Source organism: Phaeoacremonium minimum, assembly GCF_000392275.1.
Source record: "Phaeoacremonium minimum UCRPA7 unplaced genomic scaffold PA7_03_scaffold_592, whole genome shotgun sequence".
Classification (NCBI taxonomy): domain Eukaryota; kingdom Fungi; phylum Ascomycota; class Sordariomycetes; order Togniniales; family Togniniaceae; genus Phaeoacremonium; species Phaeoacremonium minimum.
This window is the reverse complement of record NW_006921494.1, coordinates 165,171-191,261: the sequence shown is the minus strand read 5'-3', so window position 1 is coordinate 191,261 and position 26,091 is coordinate 165,171. Positions and strand designations below refer to the sequence as shown.

General features: G+C 52.3%; 10 protein-coding genes across 10 annotated transcripts; 3 read left to right on the top strand and 7 right to left on the bottom strand.

Moving 5' to 3' along the window:
* Window positions 1–1,044: 1,044 nt before the first annotated feature.
* On the bottom strand, window positions 1,045–4,207 carry UCRPA7_8380 (putative ap-1 complex subunit gamma-1 protein; the record flags this gene model as incomplete). Its single annotated transcript, XM_007920894.1, has 7 exons — window positions 1,045–1,130; window positions 1,191–1,200; window positions 1,490–1,510; window positions 1,572–3,678; window positions 3,737–3,925; window positions 3,990–4,113; window positions 4,198–4,207. The coding sequence occupies 7 exons, from the start codon at window positions 4,205–4,207 to the stop codon at window positions 1,045–1,047; spliced, it is 2,547 nt and encodes an 848-aa protein (XP_007919085.1).
* A 571-nt stretch (window positions 4,208–4,778) lies between these two features.
* On the bottom strand, window positions 4,779–6,722 carry UCRPA7_8379 (putative class i alpha-mannosidase protein; the record flags this gene model as incomplete). The annotated part of the gene is made up of 3 exons (XM_007920893.1): window positions 4,779–5,631; window positions 5,689–5,955; window positions 6,016–6,722. The coding sequence occupies 3 exons, from the start codon at window positions 6,720–6,722 to the stop codon at window positions 4,779–4,781; spliced, it is 1,827 nt and encodes a 608-aa protein (XP_007919084.1).
* Window positions 6,723–8,580: 1,858 nt separating this feature from the next.
* Window positions 8,581–9,550, bottom strand: UCRPA7_8378 (putative calmodulin protein; the record flags this gene model as incomplete). Its single annotated transcript, XM_007920892.1, has 7 exons — window positions 8,581–8,615; window positions 8,668–8,809; window positions 8,874–8,944; window positions 9,005–9,130; window positions 9,262–9,325; window positions 9,375–9,431; window positions 9,548–9,550. The coding sequence occupies 7 exons, from the start codon at window positions 9,548–9,550 to the stop codon at window positions 8,581–8,583; spliced, it is 498 nt and encodes a 165-aa protein (XP_007919083.1).
* A 1,419-nt stretch (window positions 9,551–10,969) lies between these two features.
* On the top strand, window positions 10,970–12,172 carry UCRPA7_8377 (putative snare domain-containing protein; the record flags this gene model as incomplete). Its single annotated transcript, XM_007920891.1, has 1 exon — window positions 10,970–12,172. The coding sequence occupies one exon, from the start codon at window positions 10,970–10,972 to the stop codon at window positions 12,170–12,172; it is 1,203 nt and encodes a 400-aa protein (XP_007919082.1).
* Window positions 12,173–12,387: 215 nt separating this feature from the next.
* UCRPA7_8376 (putative pentatricopeptide repeat domain-containing protein) lies at window positions 12,388–13,881 on the bottom strand (the record flags this gene model as incomplete). The annotated part of the gene is made up of 1 exon (XM_007920890.1): window positions 12,388–13,881. One exon carries the CDS (start codon window positions 13,879–13,881, stop codon window positions 12,388–12,390), a length of 1,494 nt encoding a protein of 497 aa, XP_007919081.1.
* A 2,214-nt stretch (window positions 13,882–16,095) lies between these two features.
* Window positions 16,096–16,934, bottom strand: UCRPA7_8375 (putative clathrin light chain protein; the record flags this gene model as incomplete). The annotated part of the gene is made up of 3 exons (XM_007920889.1): window positions 16,096–16,548; window positions 16,626–16,828; window positions 16,892–16,934. The coding sequence occupies 3 exons, from the start codon at window positions 16,932–16,934 to the stop codon at window positions 16,096–16,098; spliced, it is 699 nt and encodes a 232-aa protein (XP_007919080.1).
* A 1,071-nt stretch (window positions 16,935–18,005) lies between these two features.
* UCRPA7_8374 (putative duf618 domain-containing protein) lies at window positions 18,006–19,112 on the top strand (the record flags this gene model as incomplete). The annotated part of the gene is made up of 1 exon (XM_007920888.1): window positions 18,006–19,112. One exon carries the CDS (start codon window positions 18,006–18,008, stop codon window positions 19,110–19,112), a length of 1,107 nt encoding a protein of 368 aa, XP_007919079.1.
* Window positions 19,113–19,986: 874 nt separating this feature from the next.
* UCRPA7_8373 (putative microsomal glutathione s-transferase protein) lies at window positions 19,987–20,564 on the bottom strand (the record flags this gene model as incomplete). Its single annotated transcript, XM_007920887.1, has 2 exons — window positions 19,987–20,071; window positions 20,146–20,564. The coding sequence occupies 2 exons, from the start codon at window positions 20,562–20,564 to the stop codon at window positions 19,987–19,989; spliced, it is 504 nt and encodes a 167-aa protein (XP_007919078.1).
* Window positions 20,565–21,367: 803 nt separating this feature from the next.
* On the bottom strand, window positions 21,368–23,231 carry UCRPA7_8372 (putative dna polymerase beta protein; the record flags this gene model as incomplete). The annotated part of the gene is made up of 2 exons (XM_007920886.1): window positions 21,368–22,317; window positions 22,373–23,231. 2 exons carry the CDS (start codon window positions 23,229–23,231, stop codon window positions 21,368–21,370), a joined length of 1,809 nt encoding a protein of 602 aa, XP_007919077.1.
* A 1,018-nt stretch (window positions 23,232–24,249) lies between these two features.
* Window positions 24,250–25,668, top strand: UCRPA7_8371 (putative transcription initiation factor iie subunit alpha protein; the record flags this gene model as incomplete). Its single annotated transcript, XM_007920885.1, has 3 exons — window positions 24,250–24,344; window positions 24,400–24,495; window positions 24,564–25,668. 3 exons carry the CDS (start codon window positions 24,250–24,252, stop codon window positions 25,666–25,668), a joined length of 1,296 nt encoding a protein of 431 aa, XP_007919076.1.
* Between the last annotated feature and the right edge of the window lie 423 nt (window positions 25,669–26,091).

Here is a 26,091-nt window from a genome sequence, read left to right as displayed (position 1 = left end):
TGTTTCCTCCATGGTGGGTTATTGAGCTGTGGGAGATGGAAGACTGTAGGTGTGCAACGGAGAGCCTTCCGGATTCTCCTTCAGGCAGTGAGGTTTCGTGTCTAGTGAAAATCACTTCGCTGACCGATGATTTCCACTTGCCAAACCTTTCGGGGAAATCTCTACTTGAGCGTTATGTTATGAAACGCACGGATAGTATCAGGATGTCTCGATGATATTGATGAGGACGCTGGCTGTCCGTGAAATGTGATCAGCCTTGTGCTCGTTAGTCGTAGGATTTGACAAGTACTAATGAAAGTGATATTTCCCCCATGAACAAAGCAGGACTTGATATATACAGATGACAAGAAAGTCTCCGTTTGCAGCGAGTGAGAGAAGAAGCCATGCTGCCGCACGGGTCTGGCGCTGCGTTGACCATGTCCAACTGGGCAGCAATCAATTTTCGACTGGTCAAATTCAGCTCTGCTGCCTTGTGCCGTTTCAACTTCAACTTAGGCTTGTTAGAGAGAGACCAAGGGAAATGCAACGCAGTTCTATTGGGCCTCTCAGCTACATTCTGTATGCCGTGCAACCCTTGGGTTGGTGGCGCCTGCGGTCTGCCTACCTCAAAGCCTCGCCAGAAGATGCACAAACCAGCGAGGATAAATGCAGAGTGAGTGCTGTAGAGACCTCCTAACGATATAGGCAGTCCATGTCTGCCTTACTGGGCGCAGAAGGCCATTAGCCGAGAGCAAAAACATTAAACCCATCTGTCGTATGGGCTGCCCAATCTTAAAGAGAACTACCTTAGGGCTGAAAATGATTAGTCTTCATTGAGCCTCGCAAGCACAATATGGATAATGTCTTGGGTAGCAGGTGCTCCCTATTCTTGCCTATACTCAAGTTGAGTTCTTCCTGGTCGCATCACCAGTGTATCAAGTATCGGATTAAGGCTTATATGTTCCAGCTGTTTTCGACGTATTCATGTTGTTGACGATCCATATTGAGTCATCTTGACCATGCTAGTCAGATTGGCAGTCTCTAACATGATAATAAACGTTGACTTCATTGGAAATGCTTGTTGACAAGAACTTCAATACTTATTGAGGCGTTGAGGTTTCTGTTTGTTAACATCGACTCAGCGAACCGAGCTGAGCATTAATAGCAAGTCGATTTTTGAGACGAGGTAATGCCATCCTGGGCTAACTTACGCTCATTATTCTTATGGGAGAGTAGTCAGCTTTTATCGTGAGTGGGGGTATAATGAGGGGGCTAATGTTTTCTTCAGGTCGGATCCTCGCTGAGCCTCAGAATATTATTTGTCGGCTTAAGAATCATTCATTCACATTGATCTGATGCTCATGCCAACCGTCTACTCTTATAGAACATTTTCTTTTGACCACGCCGCCAATTAAGTCCGCTCATACCATCTATACTCCTCCTCTCAAGACGGCTCCGTCCAATTCACCTGATCCGTAACCTGCCCAGCCGACGGATGGGCATAGCTCACCCTCAACCGCAGACGCAAAGGCTGAATCGAAACTGTTAGCAAGAGATTCATCCCAGCTAGAAAGGGATAATTCAAGACTTACTCCTTTAGCACCCTGAACCCTCATCACCTGCGTCGCCTCCGTCCCCGGCGCCAGCTCCGTGTTCGAGATGCTCATGAGCTGCAGCTTCTGCGTCTTCGGCACGGCGGCCTGGACACCGACAGCGGAGAGCGGGCCGCCCGAGGCGTTGCGGAACCGAGCAGTCGCCTGGACAATGCCTTCTGCGTTCCTCTGTGTTTGGATCGTGATGTTCAGGCCGTTGTTATTGTAGCATGGGTGGCCGGCAGGTGCTGCGGCTGCAGCCTGTGCCTGCGGTGGAGGAGATGATACGGGTGATAGGAGGTCGAGGCCGGAGGATGGGGGTGCGGCTGCGGCCATGCCTCCTGGGGGAGGCGTGGACTGTGCCGGCCCTGAGGAGAATAAGTCCATGATGGAAGCGACGTTCGATGACGGGGGAGGAGAAGCGGCGGAACTTGGTGGTGGTGAAGTGGTGCCGCCTAGAATATCTGCAAGTAGATCGGCATTGTTCGGCGCACCATTTGTCGGGGGCGGTGCCGGTGCACTATCGCCCATGAGATCCATGAGTAGGTCTTGCTCCGAGGGCTTGACGACCTTTGACTTCCGGTTGGTAGCCTTCTTGGTTGTCTTGGCAGCCTCTCCCAAGACTCTCGACGACTCCTTAATTTGCGGCGGTGGCATCTTCTCCAACACGCCCTTTCGAATCTGGTCGTACGCAAAGAGGTTACCGTACTCAACCGCGCGCTGCTGGACTTCGACATCGAGACTGGTCTGATGTGTTTGAAGAAGTCTCCTGATCCTCTCTATCTGTGCAGGGTCCGTAAATCTTGTGGTGAGCTTGATCAATGCTGTGACTATATATTCGGTGGCCACCTGGGTAGCATAGTTGCTGTTCAAAATGGTGGAAAACAAGTCAACGACCTCGCTCTCCTTCACCTCCTTGACTAGCTCTTCCTCCTCGTATTGTCCACCTCTGAGCAAGGCGTCACCGTACTCACCAATACACCAGGAACCCGCTTGAGTGAGACTCTCTTGCGTGATGTCCTTCTTCAGGTTGGTATAGAGCTTCTGAACTGCATATGTTTGTAGTTCCGGTGTCGTGGCAATAAGTCGAATGACAGATGACATGATGGGCTCCTTGACGTAGTTTCCAGCCAATGTCAAGACTCTCAACATAGTATCAACATGCCATCTCTTGTTAGGGGCGTATCTGTCGGCCGCAAGACCGATCTGGGTCGTCATGGTAGGCTTAAACTCGTTGTCTGCAACCTCCAAGAAAGCCAGCAGCTCTCTGATAAGAACTCGCACGTTGCTCTCGTTTATCAGTGTGAAGCTCAAATCCAAAGCCCGTCTCCTGATGCTGATATCTGGGTCTCTGAGACACTCTAAGATCGTGTTCCTGTGCCTTTGAACCGCATTCGGCTCAAGAGCGACCACCTTAATCAGAGTGTTTAGGGCAACATAACGGATGTTGTTATCCCTGTTCGTGAGGAACTTTCCGAGAATGTTCACACCCAGCACTCTCAGACCCGAGTCGGCTTCGATGTCTAGGATGGTTCGCACAGCCTCGTACAGGATGGAGTTACCAACATTCTTGGACGAGTCCGTGTTCGTGGCAACCTGTGCTAGAATGTCGTTGATCTGCTCACTGATCTGTGCATCTCCACGAGCAAGTACTCGAAGGAGATGTAGGATCTTCACTTGTACGAAGGGGTCGGTGATGCCGGTGACATCATGCTCAGGGGCATAGCCAGACGATGCCAAGCCCTTCAGGGTCCGGACGAGGCCTGGCACAAAGTGTCGGAACTTCTCCACTATGCCTTCCTCTCCGCCTTCCTCCTCATCTGCCTCGCACAGACTGGTAACTAGCGTCAAGCCACAGAGCAGCACACCGTGGTTCCTGTCTGATAGAAGAGCAGTAGCTTTCTCAACAAAGTGCTCTTGCAGATCCGGGACCTTTCGACATATCCGCATTGCGCAGAGGGCAGCTTTTCTTCGGATGTAGGGGTTTGCCGTGGACACTAGTTGTTCGATTTCGGGGAACAGATCCCTAGACATCTCCACCGAAGCGATGTTGCCCAGCGTGCAGAGGGCCAGACCAACGACATACTGATTCGAGTGGCCGAGATCACTAGAGAGCTATTGTCAGCGTGCTGCTGGATCTAAAGAGCCATGGGATTTTGCCGTACTTCTTCAACGAGTTTGTAACTAGAGTCAGCACCTCTTGATTCTCATCGAGCAGCAAGCTCGTAGCCAGGTGGCCGAGCCGCTTGTCAGCGAACCGGGGCGACGCGAGGAGCTTGAGACATTCGATCTGGCCGAAATGTGTTCGTTCGCCTAGGGTGAAGAGGTAGAGGAGCTTTGCGACATTGTTCCGCCTATTCGTAGAAATCGTGTCAGCCATGCTGCCCTGCAACGTTCAGGGATGTCTTCCCAACACACCTGACGCCGTGGTCTGCGCTCTCCTCCCTGAAGCTTGCTCGGATAGACGCACTCTCCTTCTGGATCACGGCGCGCTCGTCGGCGATGGTCTTTGCGGCGCGGACGTTGCGGATGAACTGCTTGACTGCGGGGCCAATTCGTGTCAACTACGGGGGATGCATGCTAAATAGTAAGGTGGGAGGGCGGTCCTAGGGGCCAAAAAACTCACGAGAACTCATGACGACGACGGGTGTTGGGGCCCGCGGAGGGGCCAGCTAGGGAGATCTGACCAGATTGGTGTCGGATGAGGGTTTGCAGCAGGGCCGGGGCGGATGTGGGAAGCTGCAACGTTGTGTAGAGGAGAGGCCGACTTTTCGAGATGCGCTGTCGATGTTCAAGACAAGCGGCGGCGGCGATCCTCAGCGGTGGGACATAGCTGTTCATTAATGCCTGGAATCTAAGGCACTTACTTTGGACCACAGTCTCCTTACCCCTGAACCACTCTCTCTCAAGGCAGCAATTATAGACCTTCAGAAGCCACAAATGCATTCAATTCCTATACTGGCACGGGCAATCATATGTTCATTATGAGGCCAATAGAAAAATACGTAGTGCGCAAGCCTCTTCTGTTAAGAGATACTAATGAATAATACAAGCTTTTTTGAATCTTGAAAAGCCCAATAACTCACAGGTGTCGGAAGCACCGTTCCAAGGGTATACCTAATCAACCATGCTTTGTATCCCATCTAATGCTTATTTCCTCTTGTCATCTCAAATCTCATGTCCTCACTCCTTCCAATCAAGCAGACTTCAAGCGTCCGGTCGTCTTAGAGGATGAGCCTCCGTATTAAGCACCCACTTATCAAGGTCCACCACATCCCACTCCGAGAACATCAGATAGAAATACTTGAGCGTCTCAGCCAGCCAGAAGCTCTCCATGCTATCCACCTGCGTCGGGTCCGCCCTCGTCACATCATCCAGGCTCGCCGCGGCAATCTCACCCCGCGTGTGCATCTCAATGTGCCGGAACATGTCCCACGCCTTGTCCATCCACGCCGGGTCGCCCGTGATGCGCCACATGATGAAGACCGACTCAATCGCCTCGGGCCGCAGGATGTACTTCTTATCGCCCACGTCCAGGAACCCGGGCGGCAGCCGCCGGCCGTGGATGATGTTGCTGATCTGCGGGTCTGATGGCGCCATGTCACTGCTCGGCCGCCAGAAGTCGCGGATCGCCGTGCGCCACTTCTCTTCGCTGTACGCGCAGCCTGGACCTGTCTGCTCCTCCTCGATCTTGCCGCAGGCCACAAAGCTGAAGATCTCGGGACCGATGCCCGATGCTGTTACGTTGTATGTCCAGACACAGGCATCTGTGAGCTGAATGGCAACGTCCATGTCGTCTGGACGGTTGAATATTCGGCTGGCAATGCCTACCATGCCTCCAGTGAAGCAGGTTAGATGCTGACCCCTGGGAGTCATGATGACTTTCGGATCGCCATCTCTAGTGGTGATGCGGGCGTCACCGGGGATTATGATTCGTAAATTGTGTTCGTTCATGGCTCGGCGGAAGAGATGCTTCTTCGCTACGTCAATGAAGCCCTCATACAGCTTCCGGGGCTGCTCAAGAATTCCACCCAGGATGAGGTATTGCTTGGGGAAATATCTGGGAACAGTGTTAGCGGCTGCTCAACCCCATACAAGGGGCGTGATTGATACGTACTCGTAAAGAGAGTCAGACATTCCGCCAAGTGTGAAAGAATTATCTGAATTAAAGAATGGCCCGAGCCCATCCACCACGATGGGCCACATCCCGGGTAGCTTTGTCGTATCTTGCCCCTTTTCGAATTCATCAGAGACACGTTGTACAGCATCATAATACTTCGGCTCTCCAGTCAACTGAGACAGCTTTGTGAACTCCAAAGACAATGATCCCAATTCAGACACAAGCATCGTCCGAGAAGCCCACTGGTCATTGCCAGCTGTGTAGCTATTTCACTCAAGTTAGCACGCCACGCCTATCGACCTGTAATGCGGTCTCGCAACTTACCTCCGCCAATCCCACCGGCTGATCGGCATGCGATTCGGAGTATCAAACGCACACATGAGCAGCTCCGCCACCTCGACCGCCTTCCTCAGCAGGCTCGGGAACTGCTTATCGCTCAGCTCGTACGCGGCCAGGAACCCGCCCAGGTAGCGGATGGTGGTCTCAAAGACGTTGACGGACGCCGTCTGCGTCGTGGCAAAGTCAATGTCGTCCACGGCCTTGACGGCGGCCTCGAACTCGTCCTTCAGCCCCATGATCCACAGCGCGTCCAGCGCGTCCACCAGCGTCGCCGCCCACCCCCCGAACGGGTTCTTCGGGTGCCCCGTCAGCGGCGCCACCTCGTCGTGCAGCCACGCGTGCGTCTTGTACCCCTCCCAGCTGTGGCGGAAGCTCTCCTGCACGGCGGCCAGGCGGGCCAGGCGCACGCGCCGCGCCTCGACGTCCTCCGCGGGCGCGGGCGTCTTCTGGATCGCGGGGATGGACACGGGGGCCCCCGTGGGCAGCGGCCGGTACGAGGTCACCGGGTATCGGTCGGGGTGCTTCTTCCAGCGGGTGATCTGGCTCAGGGCGCCGATCTTGGCGTCATTGGCGGGTGGTCGGGGGGAGGAGACGCCCTGACGGAGGTCGTCGCCGAAGAGATACCATACGAAGAGCAGCCAGACCGCTACGACGATGATGAGAGGTCGCAGCCTGCGTAGAGTTCGCGCCATTGTGTGGGGAGAGAAGTCGACGGTCGACGAGACGTCGTTCGTCTGGAGGGTACAGTGTTGTCGTTAGAGATGGTCGGATCTCTCACATTTCCACCATGAAGAACGCCTCTAGCAAGGTTCACGGCGAGGGAGGAAGGAGCATCCGTCGGACAGCAGCCAAAGCCACCAGAAAAGACAAGTTTCAAGGAGAGGATAGAGCCGAAGGAGGGGCCTGGTGCAATTACACAGGCGTCTGAATTACAATTCAACCAAGATGTGATACAGAGGATTGTGCAACAAAATAGTCCCTTCTCTGGGTCTTTGAGTCTTCCACGAGCTACCAGAGCTTTCAAGTGGTGATGAGGAACGATGCTGCAAGGCTACTGAAGTGACGATCCAAATTGAGGTAAGGTCTGACCCCCGAAGCCTGTCAAATATAACGATAGGCGCAAGCGAGGGAGCGATAAACGGAGAGTTTACAGGGGTTAGCTTCCCACAAGGACTCCAGCAAGCCAGGGGCAGGAGGGGGTCTTGGCGGAATTTGCGGGGTGAAGTAGCAGCAAGTGAAGAGTGTGGAAGACAAACATAAGGAAATCCGTATCACCAGCGAGATTCGCTGGAGCTTCCAAATGCAAAGAGACGGTCTCCAGACTATTATAAGATTCTGTCGATTTGAAAAGAATAGTAATTTGTGAGTGAATTATACGGGCATTAATTATTCCTATAAGTTGGCAGTGCGATAGCAAGAGCTGCAGACAGCACACTCCAAAACTGCCTCCCTCTAACCCAAGATTTGGTGATGGGGCCTCCCCGCCCGGTACGGGCCCCAAACGGGCGGGAGGCACGGGAAGGTGAGGGAGCCAAGGCGAGCGAAGAACCCTACCAACGGGAGCGGACCAGATCCCTGGGTTTGGTAACAAGCAAGAGTCAGATCAGATCTGCCTTTCCAAGAGAGAAATAAAGCAGAAAGGCCCGTCTCATAAGGCTGATAGCTTGCATGAGGAGTAATTGAGTCCCGTCGTTATATGGCCGGAAAGAGGCACGCTAGAGAGCACTGCCACAGTCTGGCTGCATCGTACCTCGCTGTCGGGACATGTCTTGCATACCGATATGACGTCGCGCGAGAGGATCCCGGGGTATTTAGAAGGCGTCTCGTGAGAATTTGACTTTGCTCTTAGATGGTTGGTCAGGTTGTGGGCTCGGCTAATTTGTCCTTCGAGCTCGTGGTTGTGTTGAAGACTCAGTATCATCATCGAGCGTCCATAGAAAGGTTATCATGACTTGTGCGGTCTGTGTTTTCTTACACGGGCGGCCAATGCGACACACGGTATCACTCAAACGTTCCTCAGAGACTCATAATCACATGCTACGACGCCCTTGCGGCGCAATCACCAATAGGCACGACATCATCCGCAGAGAAACACATCAGCGGCGATATCAGCGATGAGAGAAAAAAACGGTGAGCTTTTGCATCCATGGCCTGAGAGGGTCATCCTATCTAGGTAGAACTCCTATTCTCGGGCCCCTACGCTACAGACATCTCCGCAGAGGCGGCAGACAAAGACCAAGGAGCAACAACAGGCTGTAGTTGGACAGGCAAAAGCGCAAACCACCACATCCATCCATTCCGTTCAGTCGTGGGGGTGTGCATCCAACCGTGCCATCATCATTGGATATCCGTGTAAAGCAGCCTCAGAAAGGGAAGAGCGCATGGGAAACAACCGAGACGTACAGTCCCATGCCGAGGCCATGCTGCCAATTCAATCCGGAGACAAGGGAGAGAGAGAAATACGAAAAGTAGGTAGGGTTCATTTTGCTTTAGGTTACGAGGCGGTGAGATAGGCTAGTTGACAAGAGAGCATACTGCAGACATGCCACTTTATTTCTGCATCATGAGTTGGACGAACTCGTTGTCTGGGAGCCTTGTTAGCCACAGGCGACTTGTTGGAAGCTTGGTGTAACGTACAGTCAATGCGGCCATCACCGTCCTGGTCAGCCTCGCGGATCATCTCGTCAACCTCATCATCGGTAAGCTTCTCGCCAATAGAAGTCATGACGTGGCGCAGCTCAGCCGCCGAGATGAAACCGTTGTTATCACGATCGAAAACCTGGAAGTAGACGTTAGAGGCATGATTGCAGGTGGTAACAGATTGCGCAAGCGTGAGGCCGTACCTTGAAAGCCTCGCGAATCTCCTCCTCAGAGTCGGTGTCCTTCATCTTTCGTGCCATCATGGTCAAGAACTCTGCCGCAGGTCAGCCTTGAAACGAAGCACAAGCAGGTACATCGGGTCTTCGTATCGTACCGGGGAAGTCAATCGTGCCGTTGTTGTCGGCGTCAACCTCGTTGATCATATCCTGGAGCTCAGACTCGGAGGGGTTCTGGCCGAGTGATCGCATGACGGTGCCTAGCTCTTTGGTGGTGATTTGACCTGGATCGTTCTCAGCACATGGTTCGTATTACCTGCAGCCTCAAGCTAGATGGAAGCTTCCGAAAGATGAGGCCGGCATATCCAGACAGGCTGGTTGGACCGAGGCGGAGGGTGGGGGACGTAGTACTAACCATCGCCGTCTTTGTCCTGCATCGCAAGAGGGCACGTTAGCTCTCGAAACACCTGTCTGCGCTCCTGTCGGACAGAGATCCGAAGGGCTGGAGGTTGCGGGGGAGCGACTTACGAAGAGGGAGAAGGCCTCCTTGAACTCGGAAACCTGTTCCTCAGTGAGAGAATCGGCCTGCAGTGGTGATGATCGAGGTCAGCTTCAGTGTTCAGTTTCGTAGGTATGCATATGTGCCCCTCTCAGCCGCGGGGTCCTGCAACACAGAGCAACGGGAGAAGGACTAAACGGACCATGTTGAGAGATGTTTTGGGGGCAAGTTGACCGGTCGAGAGAAAATGCGAAGAGTTGTCGAGTTGAGATTTCTAGGCGTCTTGATCGTGGAAAAGAGGGCTGGATGCCTTGCGGTCGTCGAGTCGAGGAGCGGAGGAGATAAGAAGGAGGAAGAGGAAGGAAGAAAAAGCAGCGTTGTTGTGTTGCTGAGGTACCTACGCACCTGAGGTAGACGAGGTAGGGAGCCCCTGTGATGTGGAACGCCTTAGGTACTTCAGTTGGGTTAGGGATACGGTAAGTACCTAGGTAGGCACGTATGTGGCCTGGACTGGACTCGAAGCTTGCTTGGAAGCAGACATTTTGGGGCGGGCAGGACACTACGTTGCGGGTACAAGGACCTAACTAAGGTAGGACTCCAACGCGGTACATTGGGCGGTAAGCATGGGGGGATGGGGGGTTGGATGGGGTCCGAAACAGAGAGCCTGGGCAGGCACACCAGCTGAAGATCCCACACACATGCAATACAGTACAGTACATACAAAACGATACACGTATGTCGTACTGACGTGCTCAGCCGGAAAAGAAGGCAAGGCACTGTACAGTGCCCAATTGATTCCTTGATGTCTACCTTATCTAATTGTACCTTGGTGGGCGAGTCTCTACATGTCCTATCGTGGGAGGACTTGGGCACATTGCCGTCCCCTACTGACCAGTGACCACGCGAAGGCAAGGCTGTCGTGGTACATATTGACTGTGACTTATTTCCCTAACTCAGTCAAGTTGCCGTCGTAAGGGACCAGACAACAACACAATTTTAGAAAGAGACCAAATGCCTAAGTGGAGACCAAAGCTGGGTATACCTACCGGTACCTACCTAGCGGGTTGGATTCTCAATTGCGCAGGACTGACGACACTCAAGAAGTGACCAGTGTACGTAGTGTCCGATCGGTTGCCTCATAGCTGCCTCCTTTTTCTTGTTGAGCAGCCCTACAGTTTGCTAGCACGTGACACGGGACATTGGTAGTGCATACCTAGGTAGGTAGTTACGGACTTGTTACTGTAGGCTCCCTAGCTAACCAAAGGGTGACGCAGCCAGCAACGGAGAGCCCGGTTCAGGGAGTCTCGTCTCTGGATGCGACCCGCCAGCCCGCTCGCCCAGCTCCAATCAAGCTGCGCCAGGCTGACCTCAATTGAACAGCTACCCTGTCCACTTGCGCTACAGGCACAGCACAGCAGCATATCCAATCCAATCCACCAAGAACCATTTCTATGCCATGTGATTCTTCACACTGACCGCCCTTGAAGAATAACGACAACTACAACTACAACAGCCCGCCCCGTTGGGAGCAAAGAAGCACAACTCTGGCCACGGCGAAGAGGGCGGTCTCTTTCCCAGGCGGCCGCCATGTGGCGAGACCGAACAAACCTGTACGTCCTTCCTGATGTTCCCACCCGCAGACAGTATCCTGCCGTATCCTGCCTGCACTGACCAAGCAGCAAACCGACATGCTGACCTGCTGCGCAGTTACATCTCATACCGGCAGTCCTACGCGCACCATCCCACCCACCGGAGCCGCTATGGAGGCGGAGCGGGAGGTAGCAGCGGCCTCGCGGCGGCCGGGCCCACCGGCACCAGCAGCGGCGTGCTGTTCTCGGCCGACGAGACGTCCGACTCGCGCGGCCTGCTGTCGGCGGGCGCGTACGACCAGGACGACGGCGACGCCGTGATCGAGATGGACCTGCTGCCCCCGCGCTGGGCCGACATCACCGACGAGGTCACCGACCTGCTCGCCGACGTCGCCCGCAAGAGCCAGCAGCTCGAGCGCCTGCACCAGAAGCACGTCCTGCCGGGCTTCGACGACGAGGACGCCAAGCGCGCAGAGGAGCGCGACATTGAGCGCCTAACCCAGGACATCACCCGCGCCTTCCACGAGTGCCACCGCTGCATCCAGCGCGTCGAGGAGATGGTCCGCGAGTCCAAGCAGCAGGGCACCATGACTAATGCGGAGGAGACGATGGCAAAGAATATACAGATATCGCTCGCCACGAGAGTGCAGGAGGCTAGCGCCGGCTTCAGAAAGAAGCAGAGCGCATATCTGAAGAGTAAGCTGCCTTTCCTGTCCTGGCATAGACATATTGGCTCACAAGTGTTCGCAGAATTGAGGGGACTGGGCGGGCCAGGAGCATTGAGTCCAGCAGGAGACCGAGCATCTACACCTCTGCCGAGCTCGGGATATACAGATCCATCACTTCTCGAATCTGATGCCGATCGGTCCTTCTCACAATCAACGCTCCAAGCAACGTCGAAACAGAAGCAGCTGCACTCCAATGATGCAGCAATTATGCAGAGAGAACGCGAGATCGAAGACATTGCACAGGGCATCATCGACCTGTCCGATCTCTTCAGAGACTTGCAGACCATGGTCATCGACCAGGGGACAATGCTCGACCGGATCGACTACAACGTGGAGCGGATGGCTACAGACGTCAAGGAGGCAGACAAGGAGCTCAAGGTCGCATCTGGATACCAGAGGAGGACGACAAAGCGGAAGATTATCCTTCTGCTCATATTGATAATTGCTGGGCTATTCATCTTACTCCTCATCAAGCCAAAGAAGCGAGGCGGGGAGGAGGCGCAGCTGTGAACCCAATTTTGGATGGAGAGCATTGTGGCTTCCTGCTGCGAAGATCGCAGACCTAGAGACTAGTTCGGGATGATAGCCTCAAGCAGAGATCATGTAACACTATGCTTTTATTCAGATACCAACGAAGCCAATTATCATTGTACACCAACTAGTGTTATCATCTTTATAAATATATTTGGGGGTATCATAGTTTGCTAAGTTTACAAGGGAGAAGCCTAGCGAGAGCGTGATCTTGTCGCATTGTATTTGCGCTCGGCTTCAAAACGGCGATTGCCTTCTTGAACGAGAAAGTGCTCGATCTCGCCAAGAGAGCCTAGAAAGTCTTCGCCCCATGCATCATCGAAGAGTTGTTTTACTTCTGGCATCGTCATCCTGTTGGCGTACTTGCTATGCTCCAGAGACCGAGTGGATCCGGTTGTCGGGCCATACAGGTCTGTGAGTCGTAAGAGTACGGCTTTCTTGATTGCTTTAGGATCGACTCTCACGCCTTGATCTCTCAGGAGACGCAGGAGACGGACACCGCGCGCAATGTAGAAGTCGGATAGACGACTTAGCTTCCCCTTAATTCGGGCGTTGGCGGCACCGTGCCGGAGCTCGTAGTTGAAGGCTAATCGGACTATCGACTTTTGCATCATAGAATGAAAGACCGCCTGAAGCGGATGTGCCTCGTGCCTTATATGAAGTTCTCGGGGTACCGGCTTGAAATACTCGTATGGCGACCCGTCCTTCATGGCCTCAGGCACATCGTATACAGGAAGATTCATGGTAGGGCTGGGAGAGCTCTGCCAGCTTGTATACAGCTGTGTAACCTCCAGGGCCAGATATTCGAGCTCATCGATTTTATCATTTCTCCCGAGATGCCACAGAAGTCTCTCCCATACTCGAGCAGGGGGAGGGAATGGTGTACGTGCAAGCTGACGACTAAGCGCTATCAGGTAATCAACATCAGTGTCGCGGTGTCCCTTGTGTAGGCCGATTCTCTGTCCTATACGCATACTGAGCTTATGACTTGTTGAAGGGAAAATGTCGATGTTTCTGGACCTCATGTCGTTCAGAATCTGCAAGGTCATCTGCTTGTTACCGTCAACAATGGAAGCCAGTAGCAGCTCATTGGAAAACAGAAACGCAGAATCGACTGAGGCTGCTAGATTGACAATGCCAATCAGGTGGTATTTCTTCCAGTCTCCACTGAGCATACATGACTGGAAGATGGTCGCCTGCATCTCCTTACTCTCAAAGACATCTGGGTGGAAATCCGATTGTAGAAGATCTCGAAGCGTCTCGTAGTCGCCATTACGAGCAAGGTAGCGAATGGCTTTGGAGTAATTCGACGTCCCAATGCCGATTTTGAAACTTTGCAGTTGAGTAATGCGACTTAGTATACCAGCGGCTGATTCTTCTCGTAGCGCAATTGACTGCAGCGAAAGTGGACCAATGCTAGAGATACCAAGCGCATGAACAGCCGTGATGGCTAAGTCCAGGGATATCCAGGAACTCGCAAACCACCTGGCTCCAACAACATCGTTCAAGGTCTTCTCCTGGACTCCGAATGTTTCTCCATGAATACGATTCATTAGATAACTTAATGGGTATCTCGCATCCATGCCGGAACCCGGCTGCTCTTCCATATCGTCTAGGTGTTCTGCAATGTCGAGGGTTGGCTTGCTTTCGGTACTCAATCCGGCGATTGATATTTCGCTTTCTTTCATCGGATTGTCGGGATAGGAGTGGTATGCAGCAAGATATCTCAAAAATTCTCTTGACGCCATCGTCACCGGGACATCATTGAACAGCACGCAAAAACCTCGCCAGTTCCGGGCGAGGGCGGCTTTGCCCAAATTGTATAGATAGGGCACTAATTCGTCGTACAAATCGCGGTGTGACCCAGCAAGGTACAGATGCTTTAACGTATCCCGGATTTCGTCATCCGGATCAGTGATAAATGCTCTGATCAACCTCACAAATGCAGCTCGCCCTGGATCAAACGTGGGACTCAACCGGAAATGCCATAGAAGAGCATCACGGCCCCTTTGCTGCCTGAGGAAGAAAGCAATGACCGTTGTATAAAGTTTGGGAATTTTTACCCCATGAGTCTCGTCAAGCCACAAGGCATATAGCCATACGCTTTCCAAAAAGTCGTTGTCTTGAAGGGCATTGTTCAGAGTGGTTTGCCAAAATGCGTCGGCTATAATGCCATGCACTTCGTGTAGTGTCCGTCTCTTATTCACACCCTCCCAGATCATTGATGCACCTTCTAAGCCCATCCGCTGGCACCGAAAACGAAGCAGGATGGTCCACAGAACGATATCATTCTCGTTTCCCGGTTGATCAACAAGCAGCCGACGGTCTGCCTGCGGAGCATTAACTTCTGACTCGGTACGTAGGAGGTCGTTGTTGAGCGACAAGAAGCGCCATTTGCCGTAGAAATCGGGCGGAATAATAGGAGAGGCCTTTTCAGGTGGACTGAGGTTGACTCGGTCTGCCACCCTGAGGTGCTCCAGGTCTCCCGGGCTCATCGGATGTTTGAAATAGGGGCCCTTTGATTTCCTACCAAAGACAGCTGGTGGTAGCTCTGATGCAATGGCAATCGTAGAGCCATATCGCCGATGTGAGCGATTTCGGCCCTCTGAGGCGTGGACATTAAATATGAAATCATGTCGTAGCCAAGACGGAAGCACACTGGGCCACCCGACTAGATGATATACAGCTTCATTAGTCTGTCGTGTGCCCAAAAGAGCCCGTCGCATTACTGAAGATAAGATACTATCAGCTAGGACTCATCTCTCGGTCATCGTGACATCTCATCGGCCGCGATGGTGTTTGCTAGTGCAGTAAATGCCTGGATGTCGGTTGAGTGTAGCTGCTGTCTCGGCGCGCGTTGCTGTTAGTAGGAGCTCTCCCAAAGGTCAAAAAATTACAACCCACTTCGGCTTAGTCATACCGACCAATCAAAGGCCTCATTTCTCTGCGTAGTCACACCAAGGTCTTTGCCGAACCAGACGACGTTCACTTCCGAAGCTCCATTTACGCATCGTATCATTCTCGACGACAGCAAAATCTCTCCTCAACCGTCACCACATCTCCTCACAATGGCGTACGTTCAATTGACGATCCCCTCACTTCCTTCAACAATTTCTACCGACCCGATTGCCCGCCTCATTGACGGTCAATTGCGCCTGCCGAGCCTCGTATGATCATGCAATTGACGAGCTCGTTACTGACATCCTCTCGCGCAGTTTCGTCAACGCCCCCAACAAGGTCCCCGAGCACCAGCGTGTCTACCAGGCCGCTTACAAGGCACACACCCGCATCTGGAGAATCGTAAGCACGACCTTGACAGGTTAGAGATGTTGGCCAGAGAGCTCACGGATCATGCACAGGCCCCTCGAAGCACCGCCATGTATACTCCCTTCACCATCGTCATGTGGGGAACCTGCGGAGGTTTGTCTGTCACCTATGCTGGCGTGGTCTATTGCTAATTGGTTTATACAGCCTGCCTGTACGGCATGGGACGCAAGGTCCTCGGCTACAACAGCTTCTTCGGCAAGGACTAAATCGAGGACTGAGAGGGTGGATGGGGATGGGTTTTGAGACGATCACTAGAGATGTGGATGTATGTCTATAGCAGTGAATCTTAGAGAGAATAGGGAACGCTTTCCTGCTCGTCAAGCATTACTTGTCCATGGTTATGGATTATCAACTGCCACTGCGATTGTGCAAATCATTTCTGAAGAAAACGTCCGATCATGATTTACGCCTTATTCATCAAATGCCCATTATCCGCCTTGCCGGCATTTTAGTTCTAAAGTACAGTCAACCCCCGTGCTCATGCGGGAGACGACGCAATACGTCGGGCTCCTTTGTCAAGCGAGGAATCTAGCTCATTTGCCAACACCTAAAGAAGCCGCCGGAGTTGTCTTCATCTAGTAGCCCTCCGCACCGGGAGCTTTCTCATCCTTTCGCAGGCTCGTCAGTAGCTCACGGAATCTCTCCTTGCCGGATCCAGCGGCGCCACCCTTGGCACCCTTGCCGCTGACATCGACGATCTTGGAAATGCGCTCCCAGCTGGTGCCGCCGGAGGTGGTGTCCTCTCGGCTAGCAAGAAACTGCTCGGCCTCCTTGCGGGTCTGGTTGATCATCTTCTCCTTTTTGTTGTTGTAGTTGTCGTAGAAGTCGTCGATGTTCTGCTGTGCTTCCTTGACTGTCTCCTCGCGCTGCTGGGCGAACTGCTCCGCTCGCTTGGCGTTTCCGGCGTCCCGCTTCTCGCGCCACTCCTTGATGACCTCGGGCTCATCCTCCTCTTCGGTGTAGGCGGCAGCGTAGCCGGAGTTGTAGCTTACGGATGGGCCGGTGATGGTACCTGATCCAGCGAGGCCCTGGAGAAACAGATGGTGGTTAGTTGAGGGCAAGCAAGGCCAAAAGTCGCGTGCGGATCAAAGATAAACTTCCTTACCTCGTTGGGACTTGTGATATCGGGGAATTGGCTCTGGAACTGTGCATCATCGCCTCCTCCTAGCAAGTCGTCACCTCCTGACAAGGCAGCCGCATCCTGGTTTGTCGCGAACTGGTCTGCATCATCACCGAGAATGGCCTTTTCCCTGGCAAGGAAGTCGTCTGCTGAAGGCTCGGCTGAGGGGTCCTTAATATCTGTCTGGGCTGCAGCTGGGTGTTAGTGAAGCTGAGAGGAGATGAGCAAGGGAAAAGTTGGCTTGATCTGACCTCCCGAATCAAAGTCCTCCAAGGAAGGGAATCTATCCGCCATCTTCAACAAGGTAGCACACTATGTGTGGAGAATCGTGAGCTCCGTGGCAGCAAGGGATGATAGAGTTGGATATGTAGGCTGGCAAGCTCCAGTAAATGGGCCTGTCGTTTTCGTCGTTGAGATGAAGATGGAGGATCGCTCTACGGGTTTGCGCTGCACCAGGTCTTGGAGACGGTGTCGACAGCTGGAGATGGCCCTACTACGGCGGCGCATGGACCCCTGTCACTGATTCATGTAATGAATATGTTGCACCAAAGCGAGTGCAGAAAAGTGGATCTAGCTGTTTCGGGCTAGCGCCTGGCTGGTGTCGCAAGCTCAGAATAAAAGTAGGTAGCTTGCAGCTCACCCGGAAACGAATAGCTTCCCCCAGTCTTCCTCACCTTTTCATTCATCGTCGTAACACAAATTGGAGCTCTCTCCATCATCATCATAGGAGCAGAAGTCTCGTCTGACACGTGGATGACATTGCTGAGGCTGTCAAGGCTGGATATACGGGCTCTGTAGACACCTGATTTTCGACGCTCGTGAACGGGCAGCTACTATCAAAGCGCGACTGTTGTCCCCTGTAGATGAGCTTAAAATCCCACCTTAAAGATCCAAAACAACAACAAACAACCGTCTGAGTTCTGAGCGTTCAGACCGCAAGGCATACGGCAGGCTTCATATCAGCGACTCACAGTATCACTATAAATGCATAGCATCCTTTAGCGACGGATCAGCAAAATGGCTTACACGGACGATGCGGTTCTAGCGAAGCTATCCGCCCTCAATGAAAGTCACGAGAGCATCGCCTCTGCAGCCCAATGGATCATGTTTCATAGGTACGCAATCGCACTGTTCAACGAGAACAGTTCTCTGTTTGATGCTTCTGTGTACTCATTCATTATTCCAGGCGCCATGCAGATCGGACGGTGGCACTATGGCATTCAAGGCTCAAGGACTCACCCAGCCCTAAGCGTCTGAATCTCATCTATCTTGCCAATGGTGAGTAACTCCCGTCCGGAGCCATATGGCTCCGGATCGCATTTAAATTCAATTCCCTGGCGAGTTGTCCTGCTAACCTGTCTTGGGATGACAGAGGTCGCTCAGCAATCAAAAGCTCGTCGTAAGGAGGACTTCGTCGATGCATTCGCTCCTGTCATTGCCGAGGCCGTTGCAAGTGCATATAAGGGAGCCACTTCAGACGTTCAGAACAAGCTCCGGAGGGTCATCGACGTCTGGAAAGATAGATCAATCTTTGCTGCCCCTATCCAGGAGGCAATTGAAGCTCGAATCTTAGGTGAGCCTTACCGCACAATCCTGCACCAGACTTTCGTTGCTAACATGCTCTCAACAGAACTTGACAAGGCCCGCGGTGCTCCCAAGACGAGCTTCGGCGGCTCGATTTTCAGTTCTTCCAGCAGCATTCCTTCTGAGCTTACGGGCTTGGTAGCGCCACAGCAAAATGTGACCAAGTTGATCTTGTCCACCAAGGCTGCTGTGAACTCAGCAGACCAGGAGTACAACAAGAACACCGATCCCCAGCAGCAAATCCCATCAGCGCCGGTTTACGCGGCCCGCCTCAATGGACTTCTCAAGACTCTGGCCAATGCAGAGGGTGCAGTTGCTCAATGCGTCAAAGCCCGCAAGGAGCTCATTGGAGCCCTCGAGAAGCTTCTCGGGGAGAACAAGACTGCTCTAGCAACCGAGGAGGAGCAGCTCAGCACACTGGTGACGCGCAAATCTACCATTGAACAAAAGAAGCAGGATGTCGAGTTCGCCATTATGCGCGGGCTGTCCGACAGTGATCAGTCACCTCATGAAGGAGGAGCGTCTGCGAGTCCTCCGCCAGAACCAGACCGGCCAGAGGTTGAAGCTTTGACTCCACCGTCAGCTCTGGATGAGCCAGACTTCTATGGCAACTCTCCGATTGCGCCCCAGGCCGAGCCATTGTCTCCCATTGTGCGCCCATCGCAGTCTCCTGTCGTGGACCAACAAGCCACATTCCAGAGCTCAGCTCCCGGCATCGAGATTCTCTCCAATTTGGCATCTCAGTACCAGTCTGTTCCGGTATCGTTGAATGGGTCGAATAAGAGACGCAGGGTGGATTCCGCAGAGGAGTTTCCGGACCTCGGGAATGACGACGGGATAGACGCTGATGTTGCAGAGATGCTGAAGAAAGAGAGCTCGGCAGCGTAATGAGCCTCGATTAGGCGGCCAGCCTTGCGTATAAGCACCAAAAGTTATGGTTGTTACGGTGCGCTGAGCGCATTGATCACATAGTTTCTCGTGGAAAATAGCTTCCTAGCAGACGAGTTTGGACTCTGCTTCGTTCAAGTGTACTTTAATTTGAGCAGTAATCACAGAGAATTCTCTTAGTAGACCTAGTATGATGAATCACAGAAATGTGTACCTTGAGAATGGGGCCAAGCCTGAGATACGGAAGGCTCAATTCCGGCAGGTAGACATCAACTGCCTCCCTAACCCTTCCTAGTAAACTAGAACGTCGTTCTCGTTACGTACCAAAACAACTGAAGCGCTTCCCACTCTTCAATTCTCTCAATTGAGTGTTTTTCCATCGATGATATCTTACACGCGTGGCGGGCTTCCAACCCTGCCCCTTTCCCAAGCAATAACCTTGGGTTCTAACTATCATTCATAGTTCTACACCATCTCCGTCCTCGATATATAGACCTCCGTTATACACTACAGTACAACTCTTCAGTCCTTGAATTCGTTTGAAAACCCTCCAGGTCAGATATCCCATACCGTTGCCTATTTAAATTCAAGTTGGAGCATTGAAAAGGATACCACACAGATGATCACTGATTTTGAGCCAGCATGTTAAAGTTTAGTCCAGTACAACAACTATGATGGTTCATTGACCTAATGAGGAATGTAAGGCGGTATGTGAAATCAACGAAGTCTAAGCTTTCAGGGATGATCACTCATTTGCGATAACTCAACGACTCCATCTAATTTTGATGATTTGGGTACTGTATATCTTCCTGCACTCATCGCGCCGTCTTCTCTACATAGTCCCGCTTCTGGCAAGTTACGTCATGTAGAGTATTTACTCGCCCATGACAAACATAACCGAAGTATACAAAGCCAGGAACTTCAATGTAGTGTCAATCAAGAAATGTCCAGCGGAGCCCCTGCAGGTCACAGATCAATACTGAATTCCACTCCAGCGACGCAATCAAGGGTTGACAACGAGAGCTCTACTTACACTGTCCGACCCTTCGGTCCAGAGCTACTGGTATACCCTGCAGCATAAACGATTCGGGAGAGCGTCCACCCTCCGCCCAGACACGCGGCCAGGATGGGATAACGCAGCCCGGTGACGAGAAGCGCCCCGAGGAACGGCGTCAGGTTCTCGGTGAAGTTGGCGTGTGCTCGTTGGGCTGCATTCGATGAGTTAGAACCAACACGACACAATTCGCACTCCATGAAGTGATGCTCACCGCAGTTGAACATGTAAGCATTGGGATCTTTGTCTGCCAACTCCTTGCTTGCGTACGCAACAGGATACTTGAGCCCACTCTTCTTGCGCGCCTTGGTGGTCAGGGACACGTGGTACGTATTCACGAAGAAGGTGGTCGTCGCTGCGAGCAGGACATAGCTTGAAGTAGTCGTCAGTAGTTGCATTGGTAGTGAGTTCGATGGCTCAATTCTCACCCATAATCGCTAGGGAGAGTGATAGGCATTTTGACGACTACTACAGAGAGGCCAGGTATAAGATGTTGAAGTAGGACACGAAATTTGGCCTCAAGACAGAGAGAGTGACCTGGAAAAGAGAGAAACTGAGAAGACTTCTTGACACAGTTTTTTCTACACGATTTCTAGGAAGTAGATCACCGAATAGAATCGAAACGAAGCCCGTCACGGCAATTCACGCCGAGAACCATAGCCTACCTAGCAATACGCCCAGGTCTAGGCTTGCCGTGGGACCAACCTGCCCAATCGGCTACTTCGACGGAGCTTGCAAAGCCCCGTGGCCGACGGACTTAGCAGAGTTTCATCTTAACAGTGCTCTGCGGGGTTGCATTACCCCGTTGGAGACCACTCGGCCTCCTGGAATTGAAGAAGCAAAGTATAGGACTGCAAGAATGGAAGAGACCGTGTAGAATATCAAAAGGGGGTGCGAAACCTTATATAGATTGTATTTGAGGCTCTGAAGGATGGCCACTAATCATTTGCATGGAAAGCTCGTCAGCACCCCATATTGCGTGCTTGTAGGGCTTGATGACTCGAATCCTTCGCTGCTCCAGCGCTATCCAATCACTAATCATTCAGCCTTGCTCATACCCAACCTTAGGAACGAAGGTGTGCCACAATCAACCACAAGTAAATCGCCTCAGGGTATACCTCCAAAGTTCCGAGTCGTTAGAGTCATGATAAAGTGCAACAACGCAATCAAACGCTGGATAAATACTTCAAGGTTGATCCTGTTACTCCGTGCACCTCTCTTCTGGCGGTCGCCATTCAAGCTCCAGCCCAGCAAACACTCGGCGCTCAGCTGTGAGCATGTCTGGCGCTTTCCCCAGTCCACCGTCCTCAAAGTCCACCCAGGCACCATCTACCCGGCTGCGAATTCCGCTGCTGTCGAACTTGAGCCCACGTTCCCGCTTGCAGTATCGACGAAGATCTCGCTGGAACGTGGTGCCGCTACTCCAGCCCAGCACCGCACAGCCCGTAGTCTTCCAGGGGCTGATGATGATATCCACTCGACGATGAATGTTCGTATTCTTCGTCTCGCCTGGCTGCGGCGACCATTTCGGATCTTGCCAAACCACCAGCGCTTTGTCCAGAGTATCGAAGCCAGCCCCAGCTTTCTTGTCGTTACCTTTCCAGCTGACAGGGTCCTGGCCTCGTTCTGAGTTCTTCGTACTCAAGCTAAGAGTATGAGTAATGAAACTGCCCTTCTCTAGGCCCAGAACAATATCTTCAATCACCCCCTCCGTAGCTGCCTCGTCAGGATGGCTCAGCACAACGTCCACGTCTCCACTCAGCTCCTTGCCGCGTCGATATCCGCCAACGATGACCATCTGAAATCCTTTGCGGACCTTGTTCGCCTGCTCCAAGACAACATTTGCGATGGATTCGACCTCATGCCGAGGTATCTTGATTTGAAACTCATCATAGTATTTGACTCCGATCTGTTGCACACGGCTCAGACTGCTCCAACCGTATTCAACGATGTCGTCAAGATCTCTCCAGCCCTTGTTGTAGAATTCCCATGCAGTTGCATCTGCAACGCCCCATATCTCATAAAATAGCTTCAACACGGATATTTTGGGGTCAGAGTCCGCATTCTGCGCCTCTTGTAGAAAGCCAGTTTGTTTGAACTCTTGATAGAGCTCGGCAATTTTAATGCCACAGCCTGGTAGCCTCGCAACCTCTGCATACTTGTCAGTAGTCTGTCATTGAACATACCCAAATTACTCGATAATTACCTTGAGCACTTCGCAAAGTATAGGGGTATGCAGCAAGCGTAGCAATAGAGCTTGAGTAGGCTCGGACGCCAATCTTATCTCCCGTCAGAGTCCTGGTTGTGCGAATCCTCTTCAGTTCCTCGATAAAATCCTTGTTTGGCGGGTTCACATGAGTTGGGCGTTGGCATGAATATGTCGTGTGAAGGAAACTGGGAATAGGTGGCAAATACTCGTCAATATCATGCTCCGAAGTCGTCTGCTTGAGAAGCGGTGGCGGTTTGACATGGGCCATCTTATACCCATCTCGATCTCGATCCTTCCTAAAAGGACCGTGGCGGAGATAGTTGTCCATCTGGGTGCCGCCAGCATCGGCTTTCGCCCTAGACAGGATGTCTGCTGGTCGTGGTGGTGGCTTCATAGAAGTCGCGGCATCTGACTTGATCTTTCGGCCCTGGTAGATAAGGTAATCCGTCATGGGCAACACCACATCTTTGGACAGCGATTCCGTGAACCAAGCAAGCTTAACCACCTTGATCAAATCATCAGCACTTGCCGTGGTGGAAAGCTGAGTGGACGACTGCGTGTCGATATCGGACATGGTGTCCGAGTCCGTATCAATAGCCACATCTCCAAACGATGATATTTTTCTTCGCTTGACTCTCGGTGAAACAGAGAGCCTATCCAGGAACACTTCCTCGGTCACCAGCTTTCGCTTTCGAAGCTCAAATAAGGCGCGGTTCTTCTCTGAGATCTTGCCAATCACGACACTGGCCTCATTGATGTCGTAAGTCAAGCTCGGAATTTGGCTTTCCAACTCATGCAACTCATCGGGACTTAGATGAGTGGGAAGCAAGTAAATAACGGGGAAATCAGGCGCCATCGTTGGTGGTTAAAGATGTGGCTTGCTACCTTAATGGTGCTTTCTGAATAACCAAGATGGCGACGGAATTTACTCCAAAAAGCTGCTTCATGGCGGTATTTTGACTCCAGTCTCATTAGCAAAAAGAAAAAGGCAACAGCACCGCAGCCTTTGTGACGAGTGAGACATTAGTCTTGTAGTTGGTGGTGTCGGTTGCCACTGCAGGGTATATGACGAACGTCACGATTGGCGTGTTGGGAAAGGCGCGGGAGAATCAGACTAAGAGCGCCAGTAAGACGGAAAGACTTTAGGTGAATCATGAGGCAGGCGGCACCTTCTAAGTGGAAATGCCTGCCTGCCTCCAAAGGAAACCATACATTTCATGATATAGAAATACCTAGGTAGACTGAAAAGGTTCAGATACATATGTGTGCCTGATAAGACGCATTCCACACTGGCTTTATCACTTCAGATTTACCATCTTCATCTTATATATTCAGAGAGGGCAAGACAAAGTAACCCCGGTTTCGTCACACTTCGAAACAAGTGCCCAGTCCTCGCTCGGTAGGGTGGGGACTGCTAGGGCGTGTGCTTAACATCGGGGGTGGGGATAAAGCTGCAGCCTTATTCAACCTTTTCACGCGGCGTCGAAAGGCACCAGCCAGCATCGACAGCAAAGAAGGACGGCCGCCCCTCCCCATCTCTCGGCCTATTGTCTGCACCCTCTCCTCATCTGAATAATTATTCTGCCTTGTGGTCCTAGATGGTTCAATGGCAGCTCCGCTCTATTCTTAACACTCGTTGACAATTTCATCGGATCCGCTTGGCGCCCTCGACGCGACAGTGGGAAAGCGAATCATGACATGTCTGTCAGCTCTTTCTAGGTAGCAAGCAAAGCTGCTGCTTCTTCTTCTTTCACCCTTCAAATCCATTTTCGCCGCCTCTTTATCCTCCCGGACTTTTGTCTTGATACCGCCTCCTCGCCGACGGTTTTCTCGCCCTCGCCGTTACAGGCAGCCTCGAGCACACGACCGTAATCATGGATCTGGCGCAGACGCTTGTGCGCTCCGTAGTGCGCGCATTCTTCGACACTCGATCTATCCTCATTATCGACGCCCTGATCATACATTCGGCGTAAGCTCCAGGCGCCTTTGAATAGATGGGAGCTGGTTGCTAACTAGCATATCAGCTTGCGCGATGACGACATGGCCTATCTGATGTCGATGAACACCAAAGATCTCCACAAGCTCTGCGCGCGGCTGAGAGATGACCGGTTCTTGGCAGTGTATGTTCAACATACAAAGTCGGGTGTTTTTGTCTAATAGTGATGGCTGACACTACTTTGACACGAAGGCATACCAGGTCGGAGTTGCGAGAGGGCCAGCAGCGTCCAATCAATCGAACGTACTACTACATCGATTATCGCCAGACCATCGATGCCATCAAATGGAGGGTTTACAAGCTGGACAAGGATATGCAGGGTACCAAGGTTCCGGCTAGTGAACGGAAGGAGTATTTCTGCTCTAGGTGTAAGGCCGAATGGACACAGATGGAAGTCCTGGACAGCGTTGGTCCTGCGGGCTTCCTCTGTCACCGTTGTGGCTCTGTTCTCACCCATGATGTCGAGCGTCATTCCGCCGGTCACGAAAAATCTACGAGGCTGAATAATCAGTTTAAATTCATCACCGACCTATTGCCCAAGATCGATAGCGTCGTTATACCCGACAACACCTTCGACGTCGCCTTTGCGAACGCTCGCGCAGTTGAGAGAGATGCTCAGCATCAAATCGCAAGGAGTGTGGCGGTGGACATGGGTCTTAATCGGCCCACTGCCGTCAAGGGTCTTGCGAATACAGGCCCGAAGACAATCGAGGTCAGCATATCCACATCAGAAGGCCCGACCGAGGAGGAGAAAGAAGCAGAGCGTCTCCGAAAGGAGAAGATTGCCAAACAAAACCAGCTGCCCTCCTGGATGTCGAACAGTACTATTACAGGGGAGTCCTTTTCTGCCACCCCAAATACGGGTTCGGCTTTACCTGCGAGCGAGGCCGACAGCAAAGATGCTACCGGGAAGGAGTCTATTGACGCGAAGCAGCACCAAGAGATTGATGACTATTTCGCACGTCTCAAGGCGGAGCAGGCAGCCTTGGCGGCTAAGAAGGAAGAGGACGAGGAGTCCGGATCCGAGGAGGATGAAGACGACTTTGAAGACGTCGTTGCCGGTGGAAATAATGCCGGGATAACTCCTGCCAGTACAGCGCCAACTGCCAATCTCCCAGCAGTGCCCTCACCACTTCGACAGACTAGTGTGCCTATCAAGAGAGAGATTTCGGTGGAATCGCCCTCCAAGCGTGGTAGTCCCGGCTCTGACGATAGACCAGCCAAGAAAGTCAAGTTGGAGGAGCCCGCGGCTGACGACGGTGAGAGCGAGGATGACATGGAATTTGAGGACGTGTAAAATATGGAAGGTTCGGCTTGCATCATGCCCGGCAGAGGGAGGCTGTCTGGGGCTGGCGTTCAGGTCTCTGCCCAAAAAAGCGTTATGAGGGGCCCATAGATGGCACTGTTTAATAGACTTGATTATGAAATTGGCCATGATTTTGCTATCCGCACAATTACGTCTCGTATGAATCTACGGCGGTTTTATTGCAGAACGATATGAAGTTGTCTCTTAGGAATAGTGAACCAATATTTTGAATAGACTGGGTATGAGCCCTTGTACACATCTTCTCACGATACCGAATCCTAGGATAACTCCAAGTCTATAGGAGTAAGATGATATCAAGAGCTAAGTAAATTATAAAGCTTCATGCGTTGGAAAGACCAGTCCCTAGGATCAGGGGTGAGTGAGCTGTAGGGTGGGCCGTGTGGCCCAATCAAA